This window comes from Rissa tridactyla, chromosome Z, assembly GCF_028500815.1.
Source record: "Rissa tridactyla isolate bRisTri1 chromosome Z, bRisTri1.patW.cur.20221130, whole genome shotgun sequence".
In the NCBI taxonomy this organism is placed as follows: Eukaryota; Metazoa; Chordata; class Aves; order Charadriiformes; family Laridae; genus Rissa; species Rissa tridactyla.
Window position 1 is genome coordinate 85,952,321 of NC_071497.1, and position 14,451 is coordinate 85,966,771.

At 47.8% G+C, this 14,451-nt stretch overlaps 1 protein-coding gene across 1 annotated transcript in view; it reads left to right on the forward strand.

Annotated features, from left to right (window-relative positions):
* The window catches only part of LOC128902487 (netrin receptor DCC-like), a 592,493-nt gene that overhangs the window by 424,779 nt on the left and 153,263 nt on the right, over positions 1-14,451 (forward strand). The window contains exon 9 of the mRNA XM_054185611.1: positions 663-817. Within this exon, the coding sequence (XP_054041586.1) occupies positions 663-817 (155 nt within the window). The remainder of the gene's footprint in view (positions 1-662; positions 818-14,451) is intronic.

The window sequence follows — 14,451 nt, forward strand, 5'->3', positions numbered from 1 at the left end:
CACCAGGAGAAATTCTGTGGCTCTTGCCCTGTTGGGGCGATGATGTCCTGCGCGTCTCCCTGGCCAGGGGCTGCCACCTCCCGGTGTCCGGGCTGTACCTTCACGCTGGAGACCACTGGAGACCAGGACTCACCACTGGGAGCAGCTGGTGGAGGAGCATCAATGGCATTTTTTGCCGTGGCTTAGGGATGGCAAACTGCTGGCCCAGTTGGGCAGAAATAGAAACGTGGCTGATGCCGGCAACGACGTGCGTCAGAGCCCGGTTTTCATCAGCTGGGTGTTTACGCTCCAATATACAGCTCATTTCCTATATCAGGGATGTGTTCCTTTAGCAAATAGCCGTTTCTTTCCATCAGTTTTCCTTCTTTTGTTATATTAAGAACAGCAAAGAAGCAATACACTATATACCTTACGAAGTGTTAAAATATTTTAAGTCTTTTTTTTTTTTTTTTTTGTTGTAGCGCTTGCAGCGTTCCCAGTGGGCCCTATTACTTGAATTAGGCTTTTTAAAGTAAAACTCAAAAAAACCCCAATAGATAAACAAACCTCAAACTGAAGTTTGATAAGTAATTGTACCATCCAGGCTGCCAGCTGCATAAATAAGTCATGCTTTAAGATCTAAATGCATTTTAAAATGGGCTTTTTTTTTCTTTTTTTTTCAGGGAACGGGCCGTCAACACGTCTCAATCTGGGACGCTTCAACTTACCGTGGGCAACCTGAAGCCGGAGGAGACCTACACCTTCCGAGTGGTGGCGTACAACGAGTGGGGCCCAGGAGAGAGCTCGCAGCCGGTCAAGGTGGCCACGCAGCCGGAGCGTGAGTGTGCGCGGGATCGGGACCCCTTGGCGAGGGCGGCAGCGAGAGCCGTAGCCACAAACCGCAGCTCTGCGGTGCTCGCAGGGCCGTGGTGTGAGGTTTTCGTACAGCTCCTCTGAAAAAATACGGCCCTTACGTACAGTGAATAAAACCTTTCCTCGGTTTGGGCTGGTTTTGGCAGAGCATCTCAAGAGCAGCATATTGGTGGTTTGTGTCGTGACTTCGATGCTCACGCGTCCCATCTATTACGCGACAGCGCAAGTGGCACCAAAATCTACGCTGTGGTACATGAGGTGTTGGTTTTTTACTAGGAAACAAGATAAACTCACTGAAAGATACAAAAGTCTTTCCCCCGGCGTAAACATTTTGGCTTATTGGTGTTTAAAACCAAATATTTTCTATTAGTTTACTGTTTAGCAGTAAGGTGGTTTTTTTAAAAAAAAATAAAAATCTTTGGAGCAGGTGGAACCTTTCAGCAGCCACTTTCCTCTTTCTGTACGTCTCATTTTATTATAAACATTTGCTCATGTCTGTTGTCCGGAAAGCAGAGATGTTTCTTCTGGTTGAGTTTGTCCCGTTGCAGTCTTTCTTGGGTGGAAGGGCCGTTGCAGGGAGAGGATTGAGACATCGTTTGAGCCCTCCTATGGCAAAATTAATTTTTTCAGAAGAATCGGCCCTAAAAATGGGACTGGTATCTCCTTGTTAGCCCAGAGGTGGGTGCTGTGTCTCACCCTGGTGGGCGCTGGAGTGCTTTGGTGAGCCACGGGGGGGTGATGGTGGGATGCTGAGCTGCTTTTACGCTCCGTCGGTAAATCCCTGCCAGCATCCGCTCCCCCTCTGTAACAAAGCGGAAAATCTCATGCTTACCAGAAGCACAGGAACTGTTTTACATGGTCACACGTCGCCAGGGACAGAAATTTCACTGAGAGGCAATATTTGTCTGAAAATTCCTCGTTGTGTTGAAGGTACCAGCTGGTAAACCCTGAAATGTCTTTTCTTGATTCGTTTGCCGCAGGTGGCTCATTGCTGGGAGCAGGGAGAGGAGGTGGAAATGGTTCTCCCCGGGGGGTCTGGAGGGGAAAGAGGAGCTTGGAAGCAAATCCTAGGATAAGACGAGCCTCCGGAGGTGGCTTTAAGGTGGCTTTTGAACTGTTCAGTTCCTTTTCCAGTTAAGCTGAGCCCCAGGAAAGGCGTCTATTAGGGCCCGTGGGAGGATGCGTGACGTCCCCTGACCAGGTGTGGGATGTTGTGAGCGAGGGGAAAATGGACCTTTCAACTTAGATTATTCCGTGATTTTACGTCTATAGCTTTATTTATCACAAAACATGAGTTTTCCTCCCTGTCGTCGCTTCCCAGCCCGCCAAGAGCAGTGTCGTTAGTGAAATACCACCCGAGACAGGTAACGCTCTGTTTTTCTGGGTGGCCTTGCGTTTTCGGTACCTCTTCAATTCCCGCTCTGAGATTGCGCCGCCGCTTACCGCGCTCATTTGCGGTTACGCTGCTGCCGTCTGCAAACACGGGCAGGGTTGTATCCTCCCCCTTTTTGGGAGAAATAAGTCTTGAAAGCCAATTTATGAATATGAACCTTTTGAAAGTAAGGCGTTAAGTGACTAACCGTCAGCATCATTTAGCTGTCAGTAATTTGTCCCTGCTTAGACGCACACGCACAAAAGCGCATATACGCATTTCTCTGTGTGTTTGTATTTTATATATGTAATGTATCTATATATTTACGGCAGTAAAATAACATTTCAATCTGGAAAATGCCTTCCCCCTCGCAAAACCCCGGTGAAAAGCAGGCGCCGCTACCCCCCGCCGTTACCGTCTGAAGCTGCCACCGCGCAGTTACTGGCTCCGTTTCGTGTGTAGACATTGGGAATATCTTTCCTATTTTAATAACTTCAAGATTTCTCTAACGTGTCAAGTTTGAGCATGGGGGAAATATTGCTTTCCATTTTTCTTTTCCCCTTTTTTTTTTTTTTTTTTTTTTTTTTTTTTTACTGTTGACCAAATTATCTTATCATTTTGAAAGCAGTCCTGGGAGGCAGTCAGCTTCCATGCGGCTGTCTTTTAGAACATGCTGTAACTATTGTACAATAAATTACATGGCTGCACATAAATTGAATTTCCACATTATTTGAAAATATCAGAAGTATTATGCAATCTGGCATTGTTAAAGAAGAAAAAGCTGATGAAAAAGGACATCTGAAATTCATGTCTGTCGGCGCCTGTTTCTGAAAGTGCATACATTTGCTCAATAATCAGTTTTAAAAGATCAACAGAACAAGTTCCAGCTATTTGAAATAATCATCCAGAATGTATGGGCTGGATTTATATGAAGGTTTTTGTCCCCAGATTAACAGACAACCCCCCCCACACTTTTTTTTTTTTTTTTAAGTATACTACAACCCCTTTTTCTCTGCCTTTATGGTATATAATTTCACTACAGTATTATCGGCCCGGATTTAAATCCCTGCCTGCTTAAGCCATGTCTAATCTTTTCATACCACATGTGGCGACTTTGTGAGTTATTATTTTGGCTCCTCAAGACGCTGTGAAAGCGGCTTGGTAGCAGGGGATAAAGAAACGCATCTATTCTCGCCAGGAGGATTGGAATTGTCCATCCGAGCTTTGAAAGCTGTTCCCTGCTGTGGGACCAGCTCCCTTCTTTTTCACCGCCCTTATGAATTAAAACCGGTTTCCTTAAGAAATCTGTGTCTCCGGGATGTGTGTATTAGTTGGTGAAAGAGGAGATGAAGAGGAAAGCGCGTTGCCGTGCCCCAGAGAAACTTGACGGCATCGCTCCAGCCTCGGAAAGTCGCCTCTTCTCATCTCCCTTCCATGGAATAATTCAGCTATGCGCTGACGTCTCATCTTCTGCCCGAGCATCGTTAAGGACTTTGTTAAGGGATAATTAATTCCCGTATCCTTCTGAAGGTAGGGCAGTATTGCTGTACCTACTGAAGAGAAGCCCGGCTGCGTACCCCTATGTCTCCCCCTCTCCTGCGCTGTCCTACGAGGGGCAAATCTTTTGACACCCCCACCCGGTGGTTGCCCCCAAGGTGGGGAGCAGCCGGGAGGAGCCGAGCTCCCCACCCCGATGGCCTGAAAATGGAAATTCTGAAACAAATAGAGAGATTTGTAGGGGATTTACGTAGCGAGGGCAGCGTTTTGCAGCAGCTATAGAGGGTCTCCTACTTGCCTAGGAGACTTGGGTGGCCTTGGTCATGGACATCCACCCCTGCCTAAATACTTCCGGAATTACTTTCAATTCCCATTGGAGGCCAGCGCATCTAACCTCAGAAATTAGTCCCTTTCTCGTTTCAGAATTTCATATTTTTTTTTGTGGTTATGGTGAGGAAGCATTTGTATTATTTCTTTTCTCGTTTGATCACTGACTGGCTGCGCCTGAATTTTCTCGCCAAGACAAATAGCACCAAAAAACTACCATCGGTACTGCATTAAAGCAGTTGCACCAGAAGCTGCCGAAGTTTCTGGTTTTAGTGTGGTTGGTTGTTTGTTTGTTTGTTTTTTCCCCCTCCAAGTTTGTCAGTGGAGACAATATTCTTCGAGGTTATTGCACAGGAAACATTAAAAAGACAGGGACAAAATTTCACCTGCAGCCTCTTTTAACATACATTTCTTCTACAAATGTCAAAAGCGCATAGAAAATTACAAGGTCATTAAAATCAATGCGGTGAAATTCCACGTCAAAAAGCAAGGGAAGGGGGGGATGTCTTTAAAGCCCACGTGGATGACAATTTTATCAAGCAGTAGTCAGGTCCATAGATGTTGATCTGCGCAAATTAAGTTTGCAAAGTAAACGTGTGCTGGAATAATTGAATTTTTCTGAAGACTTGTATCAGACCCGTCCGTTTTAGACACCGAGGCAGAGACGGTGCCTGATTGTCACCTCTCCGGGCTGGCCGGGGTCCCCAAGCAGGGCTGGCCCCTGCCGCTGTTGGATGCCGAGTGTTTCAGAGGGCCCTGGTGCCCCCTTTGCTCCCTGCTCTGCTATTTTGGGTACCAGTTTCAGTCGCAAGGATGATAATGTTGTTACTATAAATGATGCTGAATGAGCTCATGATGGTCAGGGTCTTGCTGAAATGAGAGCCCTGGCATGAGTTTGGGCAGGCGCTGCAGGTTATCCATAAAACCTCCCATGGTGGATCATTGAAGCTTCTTGGTTTCTCCATCCCCAAGACACAAATAATCGATGTTGAGAAAAGATGTTTCCAGGTCCCTTCCAGCCTGGGCTATTCATTGAGTCCCTGACTTTCCGTCACTCCCAGGTACAGTTAGTCTATCCACGCTGCTTAAACCATATCCATCAGTGGCAGGGATTTCCCTTTCCATCCTGTACTGATGTAACAAAAATTAATAATTTTTAACAGGCCTGCAGCTAGTCCCATCTAATGAGGGAGCCATGGGCTCCATGAGGAGCCTTCTCCGCCGCGGCCCGTCCCGCGTTGGCTGTCACAGTGGTGGACCGAGGACGTGAAGCTCCTGCTCTCCATATATCAGTTTACAGCAACATTACATATATTATTTTAAAGGAAAAAAAAGTCTCAGCCGGAGTCTGCATTCTTGCCCTGCCAAATTTTGTGTGTAGAAAAAGATGCTCAGAATAAGGAATGGCCGCGTTGGTTTTGGGCAGCGTCTGTTTTGCAAGGCGCAGGGGTACTTATATATATGTTATATATATTTCATCCATTTATCAATATACGCAAGAGCTGGGGCAGGCAGAAACGCGAGCGTCTCCGGTGCAGTGCCTCGGCAGTGAATTTTTCTTGTCATTTGATGAAAGGGCGAAGCAGTCCTGAAAAATGCGTTCTGTGGAGTCATTAATATCCTCCTCATTTGTGTGTATTCTTCCATAATGGCTCAGTGAAATACACCCTGGGGTAACTTCATGCCATTCGTGCATGGTTCTTTAATTTTACGAGTAATTTATGTGGAGCATCGGGAGGTGGGGCGGGGAGGGGGGGGGAGGTTTTCAATTGCTTTAAATTTTAATGAAACGTATCTTCTTGTCTAAAAGTTGGGCAGACCTAAAGGAAAAGGTGGTGGCGTCTGTTTTTCTGTCCGTCTTTGAGTCCTGCTTCCGGCTTCCCGTCCACTTTGTCGATTTTGGGCGTCTTTTTCTTGAGAGAAAAGAGCTGGTTTCGGGCTCAACGCTTGGAGGAGGCTTCACGTTGCGGGGGGTTGTTGCAGGAGCAGGGTGAGGTCTTGCTTTAGCCTGGTCATGGGGACACCGGTGGTGTCCCCAGCCACGGATCTGAGTATCCTTAGAGCTCTCCTCTGCAACGGAAAATAGGAATTCAGATCCCCTGAATGAATTTTGTCGTTTGTTTCCCATGCTTTTGTTTTTACGCTGGGTTTAATTTCGAAGAAAGCAGAAATTTATTTTTATTTTGTGGGGAATCTCAGCCATTTTCCCATGGCAAGCGATCCGCCTGCTCCCGTTCCCAGCTCCCGTTCCCAGCTCCCGTTCCCAGCTCCCGCTCCCAGCTCCTGTTCCCAGCTCCCATCCTCTTCTGCCACCTCAGGGCTGGGTCTGAACGTGCCCCGGGGGGTGGTCAGCCCGGAGTTTGCTTTTTAAATACATTTAAACTGGAGTCAGGGCTGTTAGCATTGGTAATTGAGATTAAGGATCACCTCCTGCTATTTTATTCTTCAGACTCTGGTTAGTTTTAGTGCCATGGCCTTCCCCCCCCCCCCCGCCCCCCCGTTCTATTTCCCCTCGAATTTCTAGTTTCTCTTGTGGAAGAAAATGCAGTACTTCAAGCCAGATTCAGTGACTCCGTCTGCGCTTACCTGCCAAATATTTGGTTCCCTGTGCGTCATGGGGAGGCTGATTAAGACTTTCGTAAAGGCTGTTTGCAATAAGGAGATATAAGGAGGGATCAAATAAGAGAAAAATGAAAATTTATATTGTGCTGCTTCATAGAGACTTTTGAAAAAAGTTGCGAAGAGGAGGAGAGGAAAATATTCAGCACGTCTATCTTGGAGCTTAGATTGGTTCTCGCCTCCTGTTTAAGCAGCAAAAAAAGGGGCCAGGTGAGAATGTGGTCGGTTCTTCCCAGCATTTCTGCAAAACTCACCATGATCAGAGGCTTCAAGCTATTTACTCAGTTGAAAAATTTACGCCTTCCCAAGTCATCTCCATCACCGAGAGCATTTCCACCCCGCAGTGGTGCCACCCCGTTGCCTTCTTGTCTCAGCTCGGTCCCTCCTGCGGCCAGGTGCCCTCTGAAGGGCACCTGATTAAATTCTTACTGAATTTTTACTTGACAGATATAGTGCTACCTCCAGAAGCTCTCTGGAGTTGAAGTTTCCAGCTGGCTCGTGCAACGCCCCTGAGCAAGGTGTTTCATCCCCGTACATCGTCATCCCTTTGTTCTAAAATGGGCAAAATGGTGAAGACAGGTGGGAATCTTCATCCCCTGTAGGTGTCTTGCAAACCATTCTTTTCTCTGAGAGAGGAGGGCGGATTCTGGCTCATGAAGAGCAGGAGAATTTGTTACCACCTCGGTAGACTAAGAGTTAAATTAAAAACCCAATAAAGCCCAGAAAGTAAAAATGTTCATTTTCAAACTGTCTTGGGTTCAATTTAAAGCGCCACGAATTGCTTGCTGTTCATCATTCATCTTAATTAACTGAAATAATGCAGTCAAAAGCTTTTCTTTTGGGGGTTTTGTTTGGTTGATATTTTTTTTTCCTGACTGGCTCTTCTGCCTTCTTTGAAAAGCATCCGTCTCATTAGAAAGTTGCATTGCTGTATGAAACATGATAATTAAAATTGAATTCAAATGACTTTGCATCCCGTTTGTGAGACCTGCTTAGGTCTTGGTGTCCTCAGTTGCACAGGGGAAGAGCCTCGGTAGATGAGAAATACATATTATTTCAGATGTAGACACTGAATCCTTCCTACCGCAGTCGTCAGGAGGTATCTCCATGGCTTCATGCTTAGGGTGGAATTGCTGGTACAAGACGAATCAGTGCCAGGTTCAGGTGTTGTTTTCCTGTAGATTTAGATGAGCTCTGAGGAAGAAATTGTTTGCTGTGAGGGTGGTGAGCCCCTGGCCCAGGTTGCCCAGAGAAGCTGTGGCTGCCCCATCCCTGGAGGGGTTCAAGGCCAGGTTGGCCGGGGCTTGGAGCAACCTGGGCTGGTGGGAGGTGTCCCTGCCCAGGGCAGGGGGTGGCACTGGGTGGGCTTTTAAGCTCCCTTCCAACCCAAACCATTCCGTGATTACTGAGGTTGCCACTATACCAGAAAGACTTCCGCTTCTCAGACACATACTCATCTTTTTATACCTCCTGGAAAAGAAAATTCAAAAATAAAAAATCCTTTAGCTTTGGTAGGTTTGAAAATTCCTCTGACCCTCCTCATTCCTGAGAGGTGTCGAGATGTTCTTGCAGAAATCTCTGAAAGTCCCGGCATCGGCTCCCACAACCTCCATGAGAATTAGAACAGAAGCAGTAAGAAGCTGTTGTGTTTTCTTTCCTGGTGCTCCGGAGGGTTTGGCCTGAGGGAGATTCTGAGGACAAACCCATCCTGTTTCCCTCAGACAGTATTTATTTTTTATTAAAAAGATTTCTTTTTATGCTTACTTCTTCTTTAAAACTATTTTATGTTTTTCATCGGACTCTTTAAATACAGATTGCGGTTAGGCAGAGCGCGGCAAGGACCAGGGGTTTGGGGTTTGGGTTTTTTGGGAAATTTTGGGAAAATTGAGAAATTTTCTGATGCTGGAGTCTCTTATTGTATTTTAAACTACAGCAAAACCCATTCTTGATCGCTCTCCTTTTTTTCCTTTAATGAATTTAATATATTTCATTCTGTTCTCCGGTCTAGAACAACTGTGAAAAGCTTACGCCAAAATCCATGCGACTAATTTAAAAGTTATTTAGAAAAAGAACCATTTCAGTTTGAAAACATCATTACTGGATGTTTCAGCATTATGGAATTACTTCGCTTTGTTTTTCTCGCTAAGCAGAAATTGTCGCGTTTTTTTTTTTTCCAAATGTTTTGATGTCTGTGAAGACCGTGTTTACCAGAAATAATCTGCTGGGGTGAAAATATTCCAAATGCGTTAAACGAGAAGAGGGATTTTCCATTTCGGAGGTTTGTCTGCGCCGCACGCTCCTTCCTTTCAGTGCGTCGTGGAGGTGGCCGATGGGAGGGATTGGGTGCTTGTCACCTAATCGTTGCTTTTTATAAATAATGAGCTTCGCTGGTGAGAGGGATGTTGTAATTCTGCTCCGGCTTCGCTGAGACGCGAAGGCGCCATTATGCCAAGTAAAACACTTTGCTTCGACTGACTTGCCGAGAAGGAGCAGAAAATTAAAGCCACTTTTATCTGAAAAAAATGAAAATGCAGAGCAGGTGAGCCTGTCTTAATCAGCTATGCAAATCGAGGCGTTGCATCGTTTGCATGAAATCTCCATATTTCTATGCAGACTGTGATGCAGAGGCACACTGGCCCTGCCTGGATCCCCCTCGACCCGGTGTAGGACAGATGGACAACCCCTGGCACCCCTTACCCCGCCGGATGAAGATGTCACCTTGCTGCTATGAAATATGTTGTAGTTGGAAGCTCTTTTGCACCAGGGTCTGTTTCCTTCATCCTTATGTCCCTCAAGGGAGGGTTTTGATGCCGCAGTCCTCAGGCAGCGTGGCCGTCCTTCCCCACTCGCTGCTGGTAGGACACAGGGCGGTGTGTCCCCAGCCGGACGGGACAGTTTGCTTTGCCTCTGTCGGATCTGTCCCTGGATGAGAGCACTGGCGTGTTCGCTTTGCTGAGATTCATCCAAAAAGCTCTGCTGGGATAGGTTTGTCTCCCTTTCCGGAAAAAAAGTGGCGATTGAGGCGAGTGGTAATGAGCTGGAAATGAAATAAACTTCACCGAGCTTAATTTGGGCACTGGGAAGAAACCTGCTCAGTGCCTCCAGCTGATCCAGTGCCACCACATTGTACTGAATCATAGAATTGTCGAGGTTGGAAAGGACCTTTCAGATCATCGAGTCCAACCATCGACCCAACACTGACAAAAACCACCACTAACCCACGTCCCTCAGCACCACGTCTGCCCGGCTTCCGGGGATGGTGACTCCACTACTGCCCTGGCTGAATGGTGGTACAAAGCTCTTCTCAACCCTTTTCATCAGAAACAAAGCTGTCTCTATAGGGAGATGGGCTTTATTTGTAGGACACCCATTGTCCAGAGACCTAAATGATGATCAAGGCCGTTTGTGCTGTGATTTCTACAAAATTAAGGGAGGGACTAGACCTGAGACAGAAGACAGACTCTTGAACCTCTGCTGTTGAGCAAGGGATGTTCTCCAGCCTACTATTCCTAGGAATCATGGAACCATAGAAACGTTTTGGTTGGAAGGGACCTTAAAGACCATCTAGTTCCACCCCCCTGCCCTGGGCAGGGACACCTCCCACCAGCCCAGGTTGCTCCAAGCCCCGGCCAACCTGGCCTTGAACCCCTCCAGGGATGGGGCAGCCACAGCTTCTCTGGGCAACCTGGGCCAGGGGCTCACCATCCTCAACCCAAAGAATTTCTTCCCAATATCTCATCTCCATCTCCCCTCTTCCAGTTTAAAACCATTCCCCTCGTCCCATGGCTCCCCTCCCTGCTCCAGAGTCCCTCCCCAGCTTTCCTGGAGCCCCTTGAGGGACTGGCAGGGGCTGGAAGGTCTCCGCGGAGCCTTCTCTTCTCCAGGCTGAACCCCCCCAGCTCTCTCAGCCTGTCCTCCCAGCAGAGGGGCTCCAGCCCTCCCAGCATCTCCGGGGCCTCCTCTGGCTCCGCTCCAACAGCTCCGTGTCCTTCTGCTGTTGGTGCCCCAGCGCTGGAGGCAGCACTGCAGGGGGGTCTCCCCCGAGCGGAGCAGAGGGGCAGAATCCCCCCCTCGCCCTGCTGCCCACGCTGCTGGGGATGCAGCCCAGGCCACGGGGGGTTTCTGGGCTGCCAGCGCACATCGCTGGCTCACGGAAGGGCCAAATCATTTAAAAATTCAGGTAGGTCCTTTGGCCCCTTCCATGTTGGTTGTCTCCTTGGGATATCCAAGCCCATCACTGTCACAGAGGTGTTTGATTGACCATCCAGCTCTGCTCCCATCTGGGACTGGGGTGCTGCCATCACTGGGGGGGCTCAGCCGCAACCGCTCTGGTCCTCTGCAGCTGCACGGCACCAGGAGAGGGAGAAGGTCAGAGAGAAGATGTCCTATAAACCGAGCTGCTGCCGAGCGTTTCTCAAGTAGCTTGGGATGTAGGAATTGAAATTCTGTCTCAGTTCCGTTTGACAGGCATTCATCTTTGTTTTATCTGGCCCTTTCTTCCTACCCCAGAAATCTTGCAATATAAATAGGTAAGATAAAGAATGGGTAGGAGATATATTATTATGCCATTTTATGGGAAGGAAATTGAAGCATAAAAGCACTAAATTATTTATCCGAGCTCCCTCTGGAAGCCTGAGCCAGGGCCGGGATTGCTGTAACCTATCTTTCTGCGCGCTGTTTCTCAAAATAAAAGGTTGAATTTCTGTTCCCTCTTGAAGTCAATAGGAGTTGCTTTTTCGCTCGGCAGCCGCTGTCGTTTCGCCTAAGTGCATAGCGGGGCTTCCAGCCCTCGGAAATGCTCTTCCTTTCAGAAAGCTTTTCCTTCCATTTTTTCAGACCTCAAAACAAACGCAGGGCGTGTTTGGACACCCTGAAGCAGATGGATTTGGTAACAAAAGCTCGTTTTCGAAATGAATTTCTCTCGCTGACCAGCAACTACTTCTTCCTTGACGACGTTATTTGAGTGTTTGCGTTTGCGCCCTGTATTTGCTTTTAAGTAGCTTATTGACATTAGTGAAATCTTAATAAATTTTGATTGACAGACAGATTTTCTCCCCAGTGCAAACCATTACAACAGACTACTTCTTCCTCTGTCTGCAGTTTCTGCCTTCCCTGACACAAATACAGCCCGTCGGCATTTTGTAATAATAATAGCAGGAAAACATAGGAAATATCGTTGTCTTTCTGAGTTTAGTAGCGAGGCGAACAGGTTGGTTTGATTCCTAGAGCTGTACACGGTGATACATGCTGAAATGTTTGCAAGTCCGGCAAAAGAAGTATGGGAGTGGAAACGCTGGGTACTGAAGATACTTTTAAAAGTTTCTTCATTAATTAAGAGCCTGTATAAGTGTTGAGCTGCTTCTGCTGCCACTGTCTTACCTGTTTTTGGCCAGGTTTTTATGTGGCAAGAAGATAACACCATCCTCCCGCCTGCCTCTTGTTCCAGACTTCCTAGAGTTTGTATTGTGGCGTTGTGCCCTGCTGCCACATTCGGGGGCCTGAGAGATGCTCGTGTCCCCGTCCTCCCCCCCGGGTTCCTGCCCCTCCCCAGCAGGAGGGTGGAGGAGGACGCGTTCCCACACCTCCTCTGGTACAGGCAGCTCCAAGGAGGCGCTTTCCCTTGGCTGCAGAGTTTGGAGCTGAGCTACCTCCATCACCTGCCATTTGGTGGCACCATCCCTGGTCCCCTGTTCCTTAGCAAATCAAAGAATATTGATCACCTGGGCACAGGTGGCCAAGAGGGCTAACAGCATCCTGGCCTGTGTCAGGAACAGTGTGGCCAGCAGGGCTGGGGCAGTGACCCCTGTACTGGGCACTGGGGAGGCCCCACCTTGAGGGCTGTGTCCAGTTTTGGGCCCCTCAGGACACTAAAGATGACCTTGAGGTGCTGGAGCGTGTCCAGAGAAGGGCAGCGGAGCTGGTGAGGGGTCTGGAGCACAAGTCTGGTGAGGAGCGGCTGAGGGAGCTGGGGGTGTTCAGCCTGGAGAAAAGGAGGCTGAGGGGAGACCTTCTCGCTCTCTGCAGCTCCCTGAAAGGAGGGGGTAGCCAGGGGGGGTCGGTCTCTTCTCCCAAGGAACACGCGATGGGACAAGAGGAAACAGCCTCAAGTTGTGCCAGGGGAGGTTTAGGATGGATATTAGGAGAAACGTCTTCCCCGAAAGGGTTGTCAAGCATTGGAAGAGGCTGCCCAGGGCAGTGGTGGAGTCACCATCCCTGGAGGTATTAAAAGCTGGGCAGACGTGGTGCTGAGGGACATGGGTTAGTGGTGGGTTTTGGTAGAGTTAGGTTGATGGTTGGACTCGACGATCTCAAATGTCTCTTCCAACTTAGGCCGTTCTACAATTCTCTATTGGATGCACACATCTGTGTGCTGGGCACCACGTGAAGACTTAAAGGGAAAACTAATGAAAACCAGAAGACTCTGTGAAAATACAAGTGACAGCTACTTCCAAAAGCTGGCTCCATCGCCAGCTCTTGTGGACGGCACTGGAGGCGGCCGGGCCGGTCCTGCCAAACAACTGTCACGTCTTCAGAGCGTGTCCAGCGTGGGGAAGCAGGTTTTGCTGTGTTAATAATTACGCTGCCTGCAGGCTCTCTGAAGTTGCATCTTTGCGTGCAGCGTGGAACCAGATTTTAATGAAAATATCGTTAAAGCTGTTAACTACAGAGAAAGAAGGGGGAGGGCAAAAATCAAAGGCGCAATCAAAGCATGCACTCTATTATCAATAACTGCAAGTAGCTTCATAAATGTTTTCTGTCTGAAATGTTTTCAGTGCAGATCAGCAGAGAAGCAGCTGTTGAAACAAAAAGCGAAATGTAATAACAAGAACATTTTAATCGTTGCATCTCATTAAGGGGAGGGATGAATCGCTAGGGAAAACGTTTTTAAAAAGCAGCTTTCATGATGGAGACGGCTAGGAAGCCCAACTCAGAATTACCAGGCATATTTCTTTAAAAACACGGAGTTGGGATAAGTGGTTTTGTTTTCCTTAGGAAAGTGTGGTGGTGATAGGTGCCCGGTGGTGCGCAGTCTCTCCTGGGAAGCTTTAATGCAAAGGTTTAATGCTTTCTTCTACCTGAAAGGATTCAGAGCATGAGTGCCTTGAATGGCACTTTTGGTGCAGGAGCATCATGCCCATTAGGCGGGAGGTTGGTTTGGACTATAGGCAGCAAAAGTCAAGACCCCTGGGACCAGAAGAAGAGAGAAAAGAAGCAGGACCATCATCCTTTCACCTCATATTTGGGCATTCGACTTCAAGGTGGTGTCTAGGACTCTCTTGTCCAAAGGTTGTCGTGCAAACTTCTGCATCCAGACACCTTAGAGCCCAAGGCCGGAACCCATCAATAGATCTGGAAGAAGGTTGGTGTCTTGCGACAGAGCTTAAGGCACCGGTCCTGGGGTCACTGAATTCTTTACCTGCTGGAGCTGCACTCATGATGTTCAGGTGCCCCTCTCCCCGCTCTCCAGTAGGGCTTCGGTATGAACCAAATTCCCACCGGCACAGGCAGGGTGGCCTGAGGTGCAGAAGGCAAAGCTTCAGAAACTTATAAAAATGTCAGGTTTGAGAAAGCGATGTAGCATGTTTAGGCAGTTGCCAAGCAATTTTTGACATAGTTGTGTGCGTTCCTATTTTAGGCACTTGTCTTTTTCTTGTATCTTATTAACTATTATTATCAGAAGTTTAACTGAACAATAGCAAAGAGGACATCTCTGTGGAAGAACAGCGAAGGCTCGTGAGAGTAGAAATTGTGTTCCTGCAGGTTTTGAGGAGCAGTTGACTACG